Source organism: Aaosphaeria arxii (genome assembly GCF_010015735.1).
Source record: "Aaosphaeria arxii CBS 175.79 unplaced genomic scaffold BU24scaffold_1, whole genome shotgun sequence".
Lineage (NCBI taxonomy): Eukaryota > Fungi > Ascomycota > Dothideomycetes > Pleosporales > Aaosphaeria > Aaosphaeria arxii.
Window position 1 is genome coordinate 4,676,011 of NW_022983474.1, and position 16,326 is coordinate 4,692,336.

A 16,326-nucleotide genomic window follows, 5' to 3' on the forward strand; every position below is an offset into this window, starting at 1 on the left:
ATTTTGGAGTTCTTCAGATGTGCAGATATTCCCCAACGGTCCCATGATAATGGATGGATGGATGGATGGTGGAAAGGAAGGATAGCGACGACAACGAATGACGATTGTATCCAAGCAAATTGGGTAATAGCGAGCAAAAACCATGCCAGTTTCGAGTGTGCAGATAGAACCACAACCGAATGTTCGGAACGAAGTCAATAAAACATAATTACGAGAACCATGCCCAAAAGAACCCAAACAAAAAACATTACTTTTTTGCTCGCCCACGACACCAAGCTAAGCCAAAGCGCCCAGGCATCTTGCTTGCATCTTGACATCTCACGCAGACAGACAGACATTCCATGAGTAACTAAACCCAAAATGAAATCTCCGCACGGATTCTTCCAAGAACAATGTCTCGTCTCCTAGCGCTAACCACCAGCACTACCATGAAATGAAATGAAATGAAATGAAACAAAAAACCAAGCAGAGACAGACTTGAGGGCGAGAAGAACAGGAAGGAAAAAAAAAAAAGAACAACACTATTGAAGAGAGAAAAAACACGCTAGTAGTCTTACAGGACAGGGGAGTCTTGTCCTCCTACCTACCTATCTGGTATCTACCTAAACTATCAACGTTCTTCACGACTCGTTAGGTCGTTGGAGCAGCGAACGTACTTGCACTTGTATTTGTTCGTACCTTTTTTAAGCGGGGACCTGTGTTTATAATCAATTAGTTAATTAATGAGTACCTACCTCTCCCGATCTGACTTGTGGAAAATGGCGAAAGTAACTAGAGCATGAGCGTTCTGAATGGTCATAGGGCAGGAAGGTGGACAGGCCAAAAACTACCTATTCTGTATACTTCACAATCGGAATTTACCTGTGACGGTGCGAGTGGGTGAGGTGGCTAGGGCTACCTAGACAATTCATCATCTTCAATACTCTCCTTTGCTTCCTTTCGGGAGGGAGAAGAGAATCTCAAGAAAAATGTAGGAAGGGAAGAAGAGAGTATGTATCATGAACCAGGTCTGGTTTTGCCTTGTTACCTGTCCAAATTCCAAAGTAAAAGAATCAGAGTACAACATGATATAACATGATTTCAAAAAGAAGACTAGCTAACCAACATGCATAGAACATTTCGTCCCTCTTCACCACTTGGTTCCCCTCTTGAAGATGGGAATCTTGTCGAAGTCGCGCACGCTCCACTCCAACTTGATGTTCTCGTCCAGCCACGCCCCATCGTCACTGCACTTCAACCCCGCCTCCTCGTTCTCCCTAACTTCGACCTCCGTGGCCCCGATCCTATCCTTTGGAAGCCATATCACGGGTGTGGAGCTAGTTAGTGCGGGATTTAGATACGCCTTCTGGACGTCTTCCTCCTTGTACGACGGGCCGTCGGCGTCGGCGTCGAACGAGTCGTCTTCTTGCAGCCACGCCCTCATCGCTCGATGGGATGCGAAGATGTGCGGCTGGAAGAACCGTGCGATGGGATCTAGGACCTTTCGAGGGACATGTGCGTGCTGGCCGAGTCGGACGATGTGAGAGTCCGAAGGCTGCGGTGGTGCCTCGCCTTCTTCAGCGGCCAGCAGCGGCGCTGCCTCTTCCGAACCGTTGCCAACTTCTGCTGCGAGATCCGCTGGTAAGTATTTCTCGAGAGGTGCCAGGTACCGGTTCATCACTGCGTTGTAGGCGGCAGTGAGAACGAGCAGGACTCCCATCATGATAGTCGGGCCCGTGGCCTTGCGGAAGGAGAACAATCCGATCAGACAGAGCTCCGCGAGGTAGACGCCGGTGAGAATTTGTTGCAGGGCAAGCGTATAGCATTCACCCTTGGTGTCGATCTTTGCTTGAACGGTGAAGAGGAGCATGTACCGGTAGCTGTAGTAGAATAGCGCGAGGCCGGCCGCCGCAAATGCAGGGACAAGAGGTGCGATGCATGAATAGGCGATGGCTAGATCCGTAACATTAGTAGAGCCATGAGACCGTTGTTCCTGTGTACACTTACCAATAATCACAAAATTGGTATATTTCGGGAAGACCTTGCCCCAGGCCAATCCTTTAAGACTTGTATACGAGCTGTACTTCTGGCGCGGTGTCTTGTCGAAGACATAGTCATAGAACTTCCATTGCAGAAGATCCGAGTAGTTCAGCAGATTGTCGGAAGAGCTAGTCAATCCTTGGACAATGAAGTAGCTGAGGTAGAAGTTCGACGAGGAAGGAAGTCGTTCGGCCAACAAAGACGTCACAGCTGTCGGATCTAGTGCGATCTGTGAAGCAACAGCTGCCGCCCCAGAGGACAAGGTTGTGACGAGGAAGACTTGCACGACCTGAAATACGAAGAACCATCTCAATACTTTGAGTTCTGCGGATGTGTTGGTGGGCGATCCGAACTTCTTGAAAATATCTATCTTAGAATTAGTTTGTGAAGCCATACCGAGGAAGTGGAAAGAACTCACATCTGAAGATGTTAGGCACGTATTTACTCAGCAGACTAGTAAGCATCGGAGGTATAAGGCCAGTCAACAATCCCAAAACCACGTCTGGAAGCTTGTTGATAAAGCTGAGCCACTTGAACTTCTCGGCAAGATACGAAACGTTCGACCATGCTCCTACGAAACCCACGGGAATCGACCAAAACGCAATCAGAGCGACGACAAGGGCGGTAGCCACCCCTTCTTGTGAGATGCGGACAGCTGGTGGCAATGTTAGATTACCCCAGATGACTTCATTTGGCAGTACGCTGGTGTGCCTGGGATTCAGCGCCAACACCTCCGCAGATGCGACTTGCTGGTAAGCTATCTGTGCAGCGGCAAGAGACTTGAACTCGACGAAAACCGCGGCTGCTCCACGCTCGCCAGTCCCTTGATAAGATTCACGTTTATCGTTGATCTTTGCCTCCTTTTGCTTGATCTCTTCGCGGTAATGTGTGATACTGTCCACTTCTTTTCCAACTCCTGGAGCTGTAAGTCTGTGGCGAGGTCTCAATGACTTCTTGATGTCCCAAGGGAAGCTTTCATAGTTGGGTTCGTGGCCCCTCTGCCTTCCTTTCCTAGCTTGTTTGTTGGCTGATTTGATCAGCGACAGTTCGGCAGACTCTAGCTTCTCTACGCTCGAACTTCTGTCGGACACCAAGGACTGCAGGCTCGAGGCGTCTGTCGCCGGCCAAAGTCGAACTGCATCGTCGCCAAAATATCGACTGAGGTTCTCCTTCTCGAGTGCGTCCTTGGGCGCCGACAAGAATAAAACAATGCGTGAGGATAGTCGCTTCGCATTCGACCTAGAAAGATTCCACGCCTGCCGTAGACCTATGAGCCAAAGGCGCTCTCTTGCGACCGTAAACATGACGAATACGAAGAATACCCATGCAATGACAGCATGAGCGTATAGCTTCTTCTTGTCTGCAATGTTCCCAATCGCTATCCGATCAAGTTCGGAAGACTTGCCGCCTCCCGTGGCATTGATGGGGATCAAAACCGGCCATGTCAGGCAGCACCCAACTACGCAGAGGAAAATTGCCATCCTCAAAAATCGAAGAAAGAGATATGCATCCAGCGATTGGTGATGAAGCACAAATCTGTCCGGAACAACCCGTAATGTGTGGAACCAGTCAAAATAAGAGCGGCTTTGTGATGGCGTACGATCCCTTCAATGGTCAGTATGTTGAGGTTACTGTAAACTTAAATAAGGCATTACCTACTTTTCTGGGATTGTGCCGATGAACGTTCGTGGCGAGTAGATCTTGGGAAACCTCTGCCTGATGATTACGAACGCGCCGACAAATAGTACAGCTGTGAACCATGTTGGTACAAAGGCGGACAATATTGCGGCCAATGACGCGGATCCACGAGGCTGTTCGGAACGTCGTGTTAGCAAAGTGATGATTGTTTGTAAGGGAAGACGACAATGATGTTTCTATCTTCCAAGCAAGCAGCTATCCAGTGTGGGCCATGGACAGATTCATGGTAAGATCTCCAATGCAACGCACCATCTACATGATAACTTACCTTCGCTTTATCCCAAGCATCAAGGGTATCATGTGCTGCTACACTAGCAGGAAACCCGCCACCAAAGACCCTTTGTGAATCCATTTTACGTAGAATTCAGATCAAAGTGTAAAGAGGATGATATTGTCAACGAAGACCGAATAATGAACCTCTATACAGCCCGCAGGTGTCTCTTGAAGAGGGTCGGGCACTGCGCCTCGAAGGTAGGATTGCCTGAAATCGACCTGAAACAATGCACTCAACGCGACGTCATCACAGGCGTTAAAGACGATCCTGGGGGAAAAGGAAGTAAATGTGGTAGAAACGCAAATATTTCTGATCGTTTTTGTTCGTAAAGAGAGTATGAAGGAGATCTCGAAGAAGGGACAGGAGTATGCATCTGTATCATTGATAATGACGTAGGCAGCGTGGTGGCGCGTGCGTTGAGCGTGGCTACCTCAGCGAGGATGTCACTTCATCTTCGAAACCACGGAACGTTCACAAGGTAATAAGGACCAAGAAGAGCTCATGTAATAAAGTAAAGAGAATTGATTACAAATGTGTATGCTATTCTACATATTAAATAGTTTAAGAATCCAGTCAAGTTCGTTATAATAAAACCCTCCAACGAAGTGGTATCAATGCCTGTACGCCTCGCAGAAGAGAAAGAAAGAAACAATACAAAAGAATCTAGATGGTATGCGTTACAGCCAAAGAAGCCATCTGACAATGCCAAAAGACAGCTTCAATCCCTTCTTAAAGAATCCAACTATGACAACGATCAGCCAGACGCACCACATGAAGCCCAAAAGCATCCATTCCACAAGCATCCAGCCTACTCGCCGCATGTAACGCATTCGTCTTCTACGCATGCGAATCATTTTATCAATCTCGTCCATGATTTGTTTGACTGTCAAGGGCGCATCTCCTGAAACCACTGTCGTGATCCGAACGGCTTCTTCTCCGCTTTGCCGGACTCGTGGGAAAAGATCAGCCTCGACCCTGGACCTGAGATCACTGATCCTTGAGGTCAAGTCCTTAATTGTTTGGTCCTTGAACTGCTGCGCCGAGGCCTGAAGTGCGTGTGTAGACGACTCAAGGTCTTGCACCAGGATGCGTGCAGCCAGAACGTGCTCTTCTTGCCTGGGTACTGAGTACAATTCGGCATTGACGGCTTGTGCAGTACGCTTCAAGAATCGCGGAGGTTCTTGTCGGTGTTCGCGGGCCCGCCGAGCAATTTCCCTAGCTTTGACGCCAGAGCACAGGAGCAATGCCCGAACACGGGCAATATCACCCGGTGTGACTTCGTGATGAGCTGTTGAGCGATGAATGTCATCGCCCGTATCATCTGTGATACTCCAGTGCCGATTCTCGAGTTTAGGCCGGGAAGTGCGTGGGTACGCAAGAGAAGTAATGGGCTGACCAGCCTGCCCAACACCGCCCGGCCGAGCCAGAACCTTGCTGAGCCTATCTTCGGATTCAGCAGCATCAGGTGATGAAGGCCGGGAAGGTCCTGGTGTTGATGTCACAGAGATCGAGTCCATGTCAATAGGAGGAGGGGCCAGTTGCTTGAAGCGCTGCGAACGGGAGTTTGCAATAGAACGAGCCTGATGGCTGATATGATCATCTGAAAAGTAATCGGATGCATTCGTCTCCTCTTGGTCGTTACTCTGGTTGGTGGAACGAAAGACGGGTAATTCTACGTGGTACCTGCCGTTCTTCTTCGATGTGGTGCTGGCAATAGTCGCGGCGGTCGTGTTCCGGCTCAGGTTTGGTCGCAGTCTCTTCTGCACATTACTTTGATTTCCGTCCGAGGCTAAACCATCATCCTCAGAATCGGAGCTTGTGTCCGAATCTTCGGGCGGGCGGTCGCGACGGAAGATGAATTCGCCAACCTTGGACCCTTCATTCTTGACCCCTTTAAGAAAACGTGTTACTGCCGATGGCGCCTCCTTTTGTTCCCTCGAGTCTCTGTTATCTTTGCGAATTCCCTCAGGACTGGATAAACTGGTATGGCTCTCGTTCCGCCGATGGGTGAGTAAGGACTTCACTGCCGCAGGAGCAGCCATGATTGCAGGCCCTAGCCCAATGTCATCGTGTGTCTCTTCAAAAGAGTGTCTACCGTGCCGCTGCTTATCGGTTCCTGCCGAGTCTGGATCGAGCTTATGACCCTTCGTACTCTCGTCCGACCGAAATAGGTCAAGCTTGTGCTTTGATGTCTTCTTGAAAGAGCCTCCGCGACTTGGAGGTGGAGACAGATTGGTGCCAATGTGGGGAAATGGTTTTGGCTGAAGTGGTGTGCTCGGTGCGGTGCTGTCCAGGTCTTCAAAGGATGAACGCGGTTCATGTGGATGGCTCGAAGATGTGGCGTAATTGGTTCTGTTCTTTGGTGGGACTTTTAGATCCTGAATAAGAGTGGTAGGCGCGTGTTCGGTAGAGCCATTGGATGTGGCCGGAACCTCTAAAGAAGCTCGAGATGAATCATGAGCTGGGGGGTCGATCTTGCCAAATCCCCATTTGTCAGGGGTGTCAGGGGAGATGAAAGTGGGTGTGTGTGACTTCTTCTCTTTTGCCTCTTTCTCCTTCTCGAGCATCTCATTGATGCGCAGCTCCAGAGGACCGGTATTGTTGTTGACATCGACGGTTCGGCGAGACTTGTGTTGCCGGTGCTTGAGTGAATCTGAATCTGAACTCGAAGAGTCGGAGTAACTTGAAGACTGAGCCCGTGAACCTCGCCAGCTGTGCTTTTTGGATTTCTTATCATCCACGCGTAGGCCCGGGAGGAGTCGTCTTTTACGACCGCGTTCGCTCGTCTGATCACTTTCCTCTTCACGCTGTGAGTCAGTAACCTTAACCCCTTTAACGCTTTCAGTCCAGCTTTTCCGCCCTTTGTCTGAGTATTCCTTGCTTGCTCGTGGCTGTTGAAGATCCGGCCTTTGCAAGTCTGCAAGTGGGAAGATTTTGCGCCCATGCCTATCTTCCAGTAAGGTCTTATTTTCACCCTGTTCTGCCCAATGTGCGTCTGCCAATAACTCTTCGGGGGTGAATACCCAGCCCATGCGAGGTCTGGAGGGCTTGGAGGGTAGACCTGCACCATGGTAGTCCTCGTGAAGGTCCGGCAAAGCTACTTTGTTATGCTGGCGATAATGCGGAGTCTGGATTTCAAACTCTACTCTATCAACCCAATCTCTGACGAGGTCGAGATCAGAAAATTCTTCAGATCCATGGTCCATTACAACGCGCTCTCGAGCTCTGGTCCTCCTATTTCTGAGGTACTGTAGAGGATTGTAAGGGCGCCCTAAGTCGTGCTTTGCGTTCGCATGTGATAGGGTTCGAGTAAGGAAAGCATGTGGGCTACCGGGCACATTGTTTGCAGTAACTACAAAGTTCCCAGGTGCCGAGGCATCTGGCTTCAGTGGCGGTAAATAGTCAAGAAGACGCAGGTACTCCATATGAAGCTCGATATACGCACGCGCTTTATCACGTCGGGCTAAGGTCGCCGCCGAAGGCTCTTGAGACTGTCCCTGTACAGAAACTGACAGATGCCTAGGTGCTGAGGTGGATAAATGTCGTATACGAGAAGGTGAACTTCGGCCACCTGTCGGAGACATGGCCCGCGATATACGTCGTTGCTCGTTCAGATACTGTCCCAGGCTGCTTTTGTTGCCCTGTGTACGGAGGCTTCCTTCAGTGTGTGGCCCGATAGATGATCTCACCCTCCTCGTATCTGTACCTGGCGCTCCTATGATCTGTCCAGCAGAGTAGTTTCTTCGTCGACTCTCGCTAAGGTCCAAGGCCATGTGTACCAGCTGGTTCGGATCAATTGCTGCTGGCGCTTGTACGTCGCTACTCGCAGACTGCCTTGACGATGACTTATCGCGGTTGTTGTTCCTTGTCTTTGTTACGCGCAGTCTCTCACTGCCATCATTGCCCGTAGCATGAGCCACGTTCCCCTCCTCACCCGTTGTCTCATCTGCTATGGCCACCTGTCGCGACAACGGCGAACTATGGGCAACTCCAGAGCCATCTGCCTGTATTCGATTCCGCTGGGTATTACTCTCGTGGGAATGGGCGTGGGCGTGCCGCGAGTTACGTGTGCGGGTCGCATCTTCGGCGTGTGCGCTTCGACGTGCGGTGCGGGAGGCAGGACCCGAAGGGAAGATTGGATCAAGAAGAAAGCCACCAGACTTCCTGTTCCGCTGTTTTCGATGTGAGTTGTCCTGCTCTTCGATTGGCACTGGTCTTAATGGGCTGCCCGCTGTCCGTGACGAGGATGCCGTTGAACTATGCCCTGCATCGCCATCATGTCCGGTGGCATGACGCAGCCTTTGTGTCGAGCTTCCTTCCCCATTTCCCGCGTGCGAACTCGAATATCGTGAATTCAAGGTATGTGAGGATGATGTTGACACAGAAGGTCGGCCCTCGCTTGACAGTTCGGACATGATTTATTACTCCTGTTGGGAGGAAAGACGGTTACGGTGGTGGAGGGACTTGCATGATCGGAGGGTCGCACGCCAGGCGTGAGGAGTGAAAACACCAAGTAACAGGAAAAAGAATTATCGAAATTGTGAATGGAAAAGGCGTGTGAGCGAATGTGGAGTGAGAGCATAGGAGAAATGAAAGCAACGACTGATGGGCACTAGGTTGGTAACTAGCTATTAATGACGCTGGATGCTCCAAGAGTTACGCGTAAGCCACAGGGTCGATCGGCTCAAGCCACATCCACATGCATTAGGCACAACAAATAATGTGGGGGATTCCGACCACGCCGAACCTACTAATAACATACTTTTGTTTACGCAGCACCGTCTTATTTATGAGGTACATTAGGTATTCATTCGATTGTACTCGTAGGATTACCGAGACTACATCAATCCCGTCTAGATCCATCACCCTGTTCTCCTAATGTAGTTAGGTGCTATGCAACGCAGGCTATCTATGAATTCCGCACCTCTTCCGAACAAAGAAACCTGTGTTGTTAACCTTTGTACGGAATACACACATGACATTCTTTCTTTCGCTAACTCGCATCTCTAAACGTTATCCTGAGCATCCAAATTGTCCAACAGATATAACCATGGGTAGTCATCGGGAAATCAACATTTGTTCGGCCGGGTTCACATGAGCGTTGGGAAACAGAAGAAATCATCACAAGGAATAGAGGGACAAGTCATTACGTGAAATCAAATAAAGTATTTGAACATTTCGAGATATTCCTTGATGCTCATATTGAGTAAGCGCTGTGCAATGCTCAGCTCATACATAACCCAGCGCACCATGAGGCCGGCGCGATATTCCAGAAAAAAAAAAGTGTGATATTGCACCAACACCATTCATCATACAAAAGATGCAATTAGTTTTCCCAAACCCTCGAAAAGCGCCGGAACCGCCGCGCTATCATATCAAATGCCATGCTAGTTGCTCGTCGAAGCACCCATTCGATACGGCCTATTGTTTGTATCATGTGCGAAAATAACTATTTCGAAAATACCGAAGACGCTTCCTCAATCGAAGATTCTCCGTCATGTGCTCCCTGCTGGACTTCAGGAGAACTAGGCAGCAGTGCCTATAGAATGTGGAGGAGCACTGGGTGCGTCAGCGAGATCTCCTGTCGGGCCTGTAGTCTGGAAGGGACGGTCGCCCGCGTGAGGAGGTGGCGTGGGGTGTGGGCTGATTCCTGAGGGAGGGTGATAGCCCGTGTCTGTTAGTCTGCCATCGACCTGGTTGTAAGATGCACCGGCAGTTTGGGTTGTTGAACGTCCGTATCGCTGTTGCAATTCGTAGTTGTCATCTTCGTCAGAGGAAGAGTAGTCGTAGTTATCTTGTCGCCGTACACTATCGCTTGCGAAAGGGTTCGGGCCGGGCATTTGACCTTGATATCTGGCAACCTTGGTAGACATTGTCGATGCAAGGGTGTCGGTATGCTGAATTCCGTAAGGCTGGCCATCATCCTGTCTCCGCCGCTGCGACTGTGAAATTTGTTCCCGGAATACATTGACACCTGGCGAGGTGCTGCCGGCTCCAGCTGTTGCCTGTGCGGAGAATCCGGAAGCTGCTGCGCGATCCTCAACGTCTGTGGGTTCCCTTCGCAGAGGGCGAAGAGGCTCTACGTCTTCATCGATTCGTGTCGTGAGTTGTTCAGGTGCGATCGGTTGGCGGCCCCATGCACGAATTGGGTATGCGCGTCCCTTCCGCCATGTCTCGGAGACGGGAGGGAAGTATTGTCGATATGAGCCCCAAGCTACCAGTATTCCCATAGCACTACCAAATAGAACATCGAACGGGTGATGGCGCGCATCCATGATTCGGGATCCGGCCACGAGACAAGCTCCAAGCGTAGGCACGAGAACAATGAAAGCTTTCCAGACCTCTCCCTTGGAATCAAGCACATGCAATTTGGCAGCGAGATAGAGGGACAGATAGAATAATCCAGCAAAGGCAGCTGTACAATGTCAGACATGAAAGAATCCTCGAGTAGTCAAATACATACTGCTGCTGTGACCAGACGGAAAGCTCTTAAAACCGTCATTAAGCTTTGCCTTATCTTCTTCCTGGCAAAACTTTACGGTTGCGAGCGTGCGGTCCGCAATTGCTTTGACCATATCCATGTTTAGGTTACACCTAGAACAATTAGCTTACTATTGCTATTTTATAGTCACAAGAAACGCACCTGTGGATCAGGTCAGGGCGCGGCTTTCCGATCGCGTTCTTCAGGGCACCTAAACTCATTGTCAACCTCTGTAAACCATATCTGCATGGTAGCGAAACATACCGGTGATTGTGAAAGCAGCTCCAACTGCGACACCTAGTCCCAAGATACCGCAATTCAGCTCCCAGAGCCTGTCTTTCAGCCTGTAGCGTCCGCTCAGCTTTCGGAGTCCATGAGCGCCCGCCGGCATAGGCGTCTGGTGGGAGAATAGTCCATCTATGACAAGGGTATAGAACGCAATGATAGCAGCGGGTGCGGCGACGCAGATGAGGCAGAGCTGGAAGACGGGGATACGTTCGGGGTCCGCGTATGGGTACCAGAGGGTGTAGTTGTCGAGGGAGAAAGGTTGGTAGAAAGGTGGGATCTTGTCTACGATGTAGAAGGCGACGATAAGGACGCTGTATACGCGCGACGGTTAGCGAGAGTATCATGAGGGAAAGTGGTCGTGTGTCTGGTGAGCTCTTACACGATGATAACATAGTCGAAAATGTACCTGCGTAGATATCGTCAGCAATCTGGGAGTGCGCCTCTGGCTGGCGTGTTAATTGCACATACGAGAAGATAACTCGTTTAGGGAGACGTTTCTTCGAGAACGGGAGACGCTCTGGAAGCTTTCCAGAATTCGACCAGTCTTGCATTGCGAATTACCACCGTATCCAGCCGTCCATGCAGCGGCGTCCAATATCTCGATGTGTTGCGTAGTTCCCAGAGCGCGTATTGATCAGGGTATTGGGATTCCGGCAGCGAAGTCTATAATAATCGCAGGAAGAAAGAAGACGGGGTGTGGCAAGCGGCGCCTGAGGAGGGAAAGGTTTGATCGTAGGACCAAGGAGTTTCGAAACAGGCGGCTCTCACGGAGAGACTCGCGGAGTAGGAAAGGAGGAGCAAAGTCGGAGCAGCAAATACGGGCAGACAGCTTTAAAAGGGTCGGTATATCAAAGACAGGTCGGAGGGGCTCTGAACGCAGACAAAGACAAGGATGAATTCCATTCAGCCCTGGGGAAGGAGTGAGCAAAAGCGGAGGGGGAAAGACAAGAGAGTGACAGAGTGGGTAAGGTGAGGTAAGTAAGAGATAGCCAGAAGGAGGCTGAGGCGTGTGTGTGTGTGCACTGTGTGCACTGTGTAGTCGTTGCAGCGAGTAGTAGCTGGTAACTAGAGCAATAGCAGTAACAAGTAAGAAGCCAGTGAACGGAAGTTAGTGGTGGTAAGTCGTCGTCAATGTCTCCAGGACGTAGCTGACCGCAGCTAATTAGCAGCTCCGCCGAGCAAAGAGACGTGCGCTTGGCCACTCCTCTATGCCTCTATGGGGGAAACTTGCAAGCATCATGGCAATGCAATGCCACACAAAAGGTTTGCCCTGCTCTGCCCTGCCCCGTCCTGCACCGAACTCAACTGCGCTACAAATACATGCATCTGCATCTGGCGTCTGGCATCTGCATCAGCACACCAGCATCAGCCGCACAGGGCGGCGAAGATCAAGTTGAAGTAGGGAAGTCCATGCGCCATATACTCCGTACCTACAAAGTACATACCTACACTCACACTACCTAGCTACTGGTAGTAGATGTGGACGGTGAGAAGAGGGAAGAAACAGAATTGCTACCATTTCCATCTGTGTTTGTTTGTCCAGCATCACACAACGAGTTACCATCGTGTCAGCCAGTCGAGCTGACCAAGTACCCAAGTATAGTCACGGTTAACCTATCTACTCCGTACTTCCCGGTGCTTCGTTGATAGCATTTCTGTAACTGTGTACGGAGTACGGAACTGCGACCATATCAAACCTCGATGAGAAAAGGACAAGACTTTCCCATCATGGACCCCTTCAGCAACAACCAATTTTGGCTCACATGTTTCTACAAAGCCCTGACACCTAGCAAATGGCGAGCGTACGCGGCAGACGAGCCAGTGCTAAAATAGCGGCCCTCTCGCGAAGGACCGTTCCCTGTGCCACAAGGCAAAAAAAGGCTACAACTGGCCACTAAAACAATTCATAGCAACTTGTAACAACTATGAGGGTCTGTCCCCTTACCCTTGGGCGGCTTACCCCTTGGCTGTAGGAAGATCGTCGTCCGCCGCCGCACATCAGGTTAGCCGATCTAATCTCTCCGTACGAGTTCCTGTAGAATAATATCGCGACGTTGCGCAGGCGGATGCTGAAGATGTTAGTGATTAGTAGAGGATATTCTTTGCTCCTGCTTGAATTCTAGTCTTCAATGCCTTTGAATGTTACAGCGCATAGATGCTTACTGTGACCAATTGCCTTGAGCTCCGGAAAGGTTATATAGAATCAGGATGACTTTTGACATAGATGCGATTTATTGGGGCGCAATCCACAGGGATGGTAATGATTACACGGGTCAGTACATTTAAATAATGAGCCAATTGAAGGATTATGATGCACAGTCTAAAGTCCGATTTTCCTTCTTGAATCTAGGTTTCCGCGATCGTTTCTGCGTTCCGTGAGTTATCGACGACAATACAAGTAGCTGGTGTGCGTTGGATCAGAGCGACATGTCCACTTCGGGTGTTTATCCTACTAGTATAAAACTACGTTATTGAAGGAATATAGGATGAACTCAGCTCGTGCCCTTTTTATGCAATTGCTACATTTTGCTAGAATTCATGAATCTTCAAACGTACGGAAGTTTAGTATTTTCGGCTACTCACCTCAGATCATAGCCATATAAGTTTTCATATGATAATTAATTCATATCCTTGAAGAAGAAAATAAACAAACCGTTCTTAACTGGCACTACTCATTTGATACATTGCTATACCCATTCTTATATTTATGTTACCCTTTTCAGTACTTATAGAAGGATGAAGAACGATGCATCGTGTAACTAGCGAGTTATCTTAGCTGGGAGAGTTTGGTTGGGACCTCGGAACAACGACCCTTCTGACCTGGAACACCCAACATCTCTTGCTGGCTACCACTCACAATGTCCACTCTGTCGGGTCTGATCTCCAAGTATCGCCTTGGACATAATGCTCCTCCATCTCATAATGTTCCATTGTACCTACTCGCCGGTGTAGCAACCCTCGGTGCATGTGCAGTCATCGTCAATCTGACGACGACCAGTACCCTCGGAACAGATAGACCGAGATTCACACCCTCTCCCAAGGCAATCGCATCTTCTCAGTCTGCGGACAAGAACTCTAAGCCATTGCCATATCCATTAGATGCTCTACCCGGAGCACGAGATGTAGACAGTCCTTATGGCACTGTTCGGCTATACGAGTGGGGTCCTAAAGATGGAGACAAGGTCCTTCTGATACATGGAATCAGCACTCCGAGCATTGCTTTGGCTGGTTTGGCCCATGAGTTGGTCGGAAGAGGTTGCAGAGTGATGCTTATGGGTAGGTTTATGTAGACTTTCTTCCCAATGTCGTTGTCGGCTCAATCTGAGTCCTCAATCCAATATCAAGTATTCATCACGAGCGGCATCACATCCATACCGCCAATGATGATCCGTTGGACTCCACTTCGATGGATCGATATATTTTGATATTGCTTTCTTCCTCCCTTCCCAACTTCTCGAGACTCTCTAAGTCTACCAAACTTTCGTTGTCCTTTCAGTTTCTCACTCATTCAGTAATCATCCATTTCGATCCCCCTTACCCCACCTCCAGTTTCCCTGAACATAGATATAGATTACACATCCAACTAACACCTTCGAATAGATCTCTTCGGCCGCGGCTACAGCGCCTCCCCAGACCCAAAGCTGTACCGCTACGACTCATCACTCTACGCAACCCAGATCCTCATCGCCATCCAGTCCTCCCTCCTGCACTGGAAGTCCTTCACCCTGATCGGATACTCCCTGGGCGGCGCCATAGCCGCAGACTTCGCATCCCACTTCCCCTCCTGCATCGCCAACCTCATCCTCCTGGCGCCGGGAGGCCTCATCCGATCCAAACACGTGACGTGGAAGTCCCGCCTCCTCTACTCCAGCAGCAGCATCCTCCCCAACTCGTTCGTGGAACGCCTCGTCGCGAAGAGACTCTACACGGGGCCCTCGACCGCCCGGACCATCGAGCCCGAATCCGACAACACGGCGAGCAGCGGCGGCGGCGGCGGCGACGGAGGGAAGAAGAAAGGCGGCGGGGGCCTACGAAGCCAAGCCGTGTACCTCTCGTCGCACACGGCGCTGCTGCCCTCGCACCCGCAGTCCACGGTCGGCGCGGTCGTGGACTGGCAGATCGAGCACCACGCCGGCTTCGTCCCGGCCTTCATATCCTCGATCCGCTACGCGCCCATCCACGACCAGCACCACCGCTGGCGCATCATCCGCGACAACATGCGGGAGGGCAAGTCGACGTTCGACAGGGTGGTGCTCGTGCTCGGCGAGACGGATCCCATCGTCGTTGCTGAGGAGCTCGTGCCGGATGCGAAGGGCGTGTTGGGTGATGACGGCGTCGAGGCAATCGTCATGAAGGGTACGGGCCATGAGGTTGCGATTGAGAGGCCCCGCGAGATCGCGGACATCGTCGTCAATCAGCAGGAAAGGAGCTTTTGGAATAGCTGATGATACGGCCTGTTCATGGCTATTCGAGGGGGAATGTGCTGTCGAAACATACACGTGCATATATACAAAATTCGGGATTTCATGAACATTCTTTATGACTATCACAAGCATTGGTCACAGTAGCCACGCATACGCATACGCATATACACATCGCATATAGAAAATCAAGAACATTTGAATACATTCCCCCTTCTCCCTCTCTCTCATCATCCCATCAACTACCAAAAAAGCCATATCAATCAATCGGGGCAAACCAACTATCTCACCCATCCGCCCGTCATCCCCCGCCCTGGCTCCATCACGCGCACCAATAGCAGCGCCCTCCGACTCGAGAGCGGAGAAGAATCCTCTTCATGTGTGTGTTCGTTCGTACGTAGTTACTCGCACACCTCAGCCGCTTCGCGCGAGAAGAGCGAACTTCGGCTGCGAACCCGAAGGAACGGCGTGGGTGTAAGATTTAGTTGGGGTCGAGGTTGGGATACCGCTAATTGCCAATTAGTAGTACCTCTTGATTTCAGGTTTCTTTTCAAGCATTCTTTCTTGGAAGGGGACGTTGGGAACAGACGAGGTAGATGAGTGGGTTGGTGTGTACAGTTGTCTAGTGTTCTTGTTGCTTGATGATGAGCCTCAGCCTCGTACAAGTTATCTAGATTTAGAGTGGACGGAATTACTGGCGTAGTCGGATGGGGCATAAAGGTTCGAGCTAGCAAAAACCATGATGACGTGGGTAAGAATCCTGTCAGCACTATTTCGAGCATGCATTTCTTCTGGTGGAGCTGATACCTCGCCGATATGGATTGTACCGTACATGCTAGCCGGAAATTACTGCGACTGAGGGGCAGACAACTCAAAACGAACTTCATCACCAGAAGGAAGAGAATGAGGATGTTGGAAAAGTTCAAAGATATTTCATGGTAAAACGGTGGCTAGAAGATATTCTCTCGTAACCAACCGGTCAACTCTATCTGTCCAGTCGCCGCCCTACTTGACGACCTTTTTCTTGTAAACCAAAATAATAGATGGCTCCAATGCTCCATGCTAGAACGCCGTGGTATAGAGAAACACGTTTCCCATAATCAAAAAGAGAGAAAACCCAAAGTTGTCGTCCATGATCGTTTCAT

The 16,326-nt window shown here is 50.2% G+C and overlaps 5 protein-coding genes across 5 annotated transcripts; 1 reads left to right on the forward strand and 4 right to left on the reverse strand.

The window, feature by feature from the left end:
• Positions 1-881: 881 nt before the first annotated feature.
• On the reverse strand, positions 882-4,345 carry BU24DRAFT_363083 (DUF221-domain-containing protein). The gene is made up of 5 exons (XM_033524198.1): positions 3,986-4,345; positions 3,679-3,830; positions 2,438-3,624; positions 1,987-2,385; positions 882-1,932 (listed from the first exon to the last, which is right to left on the reverse strand). Exons 1-5 carry the CDS (start codon positions 4,067-4,069, stop codon positions 1,130-1,132), a joined length of 2,625 nt encoding a protein of 874 aa, XP_033390402.1. The 5' UTR covers positions 4,070-4,345; the 3' UTR covers positions 882-1,129.
• A 174-nt stretch (positions 4,346-4,519) lies between these two features.
• On the reverse strand, positions 4,520-8,611 carry BU24DRAFT_417710 (uncharacterized protein). The gene has a single exon (XM_033526790.1). The coding sequence runs from the start codon at positions 8,404-8,406 to the stop codon at positions 4,669-4,671; it is 3,738 nt and encodes a 1,245-aa protein (XP_033390403.1). The 5' UTR covers positions 8,407-8,611; the 3' UTR covers positions 4,520-4,668.
• Positions 8,612-9,160: 549 nt separating this feature from the next.
• On the reverse strand, positions 9,161-11,317 carry BU24DRAFT_471114 (PAP2-domain-containing protein). The gene is made up of 6 exons (XM_033532679.1): positions 11,229-11,317; positions 11,140-11,166; positions 10,737-11,071; positions 10,635-10,683; positions 10,455-10,585; positions 9,161-10,406 (listed from the first exon to the last, which is right to left on the reverse strand). The coding sequence occupies exons 1-6, from the start codon at positions 11,309-11,311 to the stop codon at positions 9,517-9,519; spliced, it is 1,515 nt and encodes a 504-aa protein (XP_033390404.1). The 5' UTR covers positions 11,312-11,317; the 3' UTR covers positions 9,161-9,516.
• Positions 11,318-13,579: 2,262 nt separating this feature from the next.
• On the forward strand, positions 13,580-15,381 carry BU24DRAFT_417712 (alpha/beta-hydrolase). Its single transcript, XM_033526791.1, has 2 exons — positions 13,580-14,036; positions 14,361-15,381. The coding sequence occupies exons 1-2, from the start codon at positions 14,027-14,029 to the stop codon at positions 15,203-15,205; spliced, it is 855 nt and encodes a 284-aa protein (XP_033390405.1). The 5' UTR covers positions 13,580-14,026; the 3' UTR covers positions 15,206-15,381.
• BU24DRAFT_36791 (uncharacterized protein) lies at positions 15,317-16,255 on the reverse strand. Its single transcript, XM_033524356.1, has one exon. It carries the CDS (start codon positions 16,066-16,068, stop codon positions 15,583-15,585), a length of 486 nt encoding a protein of 161 aa, XP_033390406.1. The 5' UTR covers positions 16,069-16,255; the 3' UTR covers positions 15,317-15,582.
• Between the last annotated feature and the right edge of the window lie 71 nt (positions 16,256-16,326).

Coding starts and splice junctions, on each gene's coding strand:
- BU24DRAFT_363083 (XM_033524198.1), bottom strand. CDS start 4,069: ATGGATTCACAAAGGGTCTTTGGTGGCGGGTTTCCTGCTAGTGTAGCA. Junction 3,831..3,985: donor ATGCTTGGGATAAAGCGAAG/GTAAGTTATCAT, acceptor CGTTCCGAACAG/CCTCGTGGATCCGCGTCATT. Junction 1,933..1,986: donor TACCAATTTTGTGATTATTG/GTAAGTGTACAC, acceptor TTACGGATCTAG/CCATCGCCTATTCATGCATC.
- BU24DRAFT_417710 (XM_033526790.1), bottom strand. CDS start 8,406: ATGTCCGAACTGTCAAGCGAGGGCCGACCTTCTGTGTCAACATCATCC.
- BU24DRAFT_36791 (XM_033524356.1), bottom strand. CDS start 16,068: ATGAAGTTCGTTTTGAGTTGTCTGCCCCTCAGTCGCAGTAATTTCCGG.
- BU24DRAFT_471114 (XM_033532679.1), bottom strand. CDS start 11,311: ATGCAAGACTGGTCGAATTCTGGAAAGCTTCCAGAGCGTCTCCCGTTC. Junction 11,167..11,228: donor CCTAAACGAGTTATCTTCTC/GTATGTGCAATT, acceptor ATATCTACGCAG/GTACATTTTCGACTATGTTA. Junction 10,684..10,736: donor AGCTGCTTTCACAATCACCG/GTATGTTTCGCT, acceptor CAATGAGTTTAG/GTGCCCTGAAGAACGCGATC.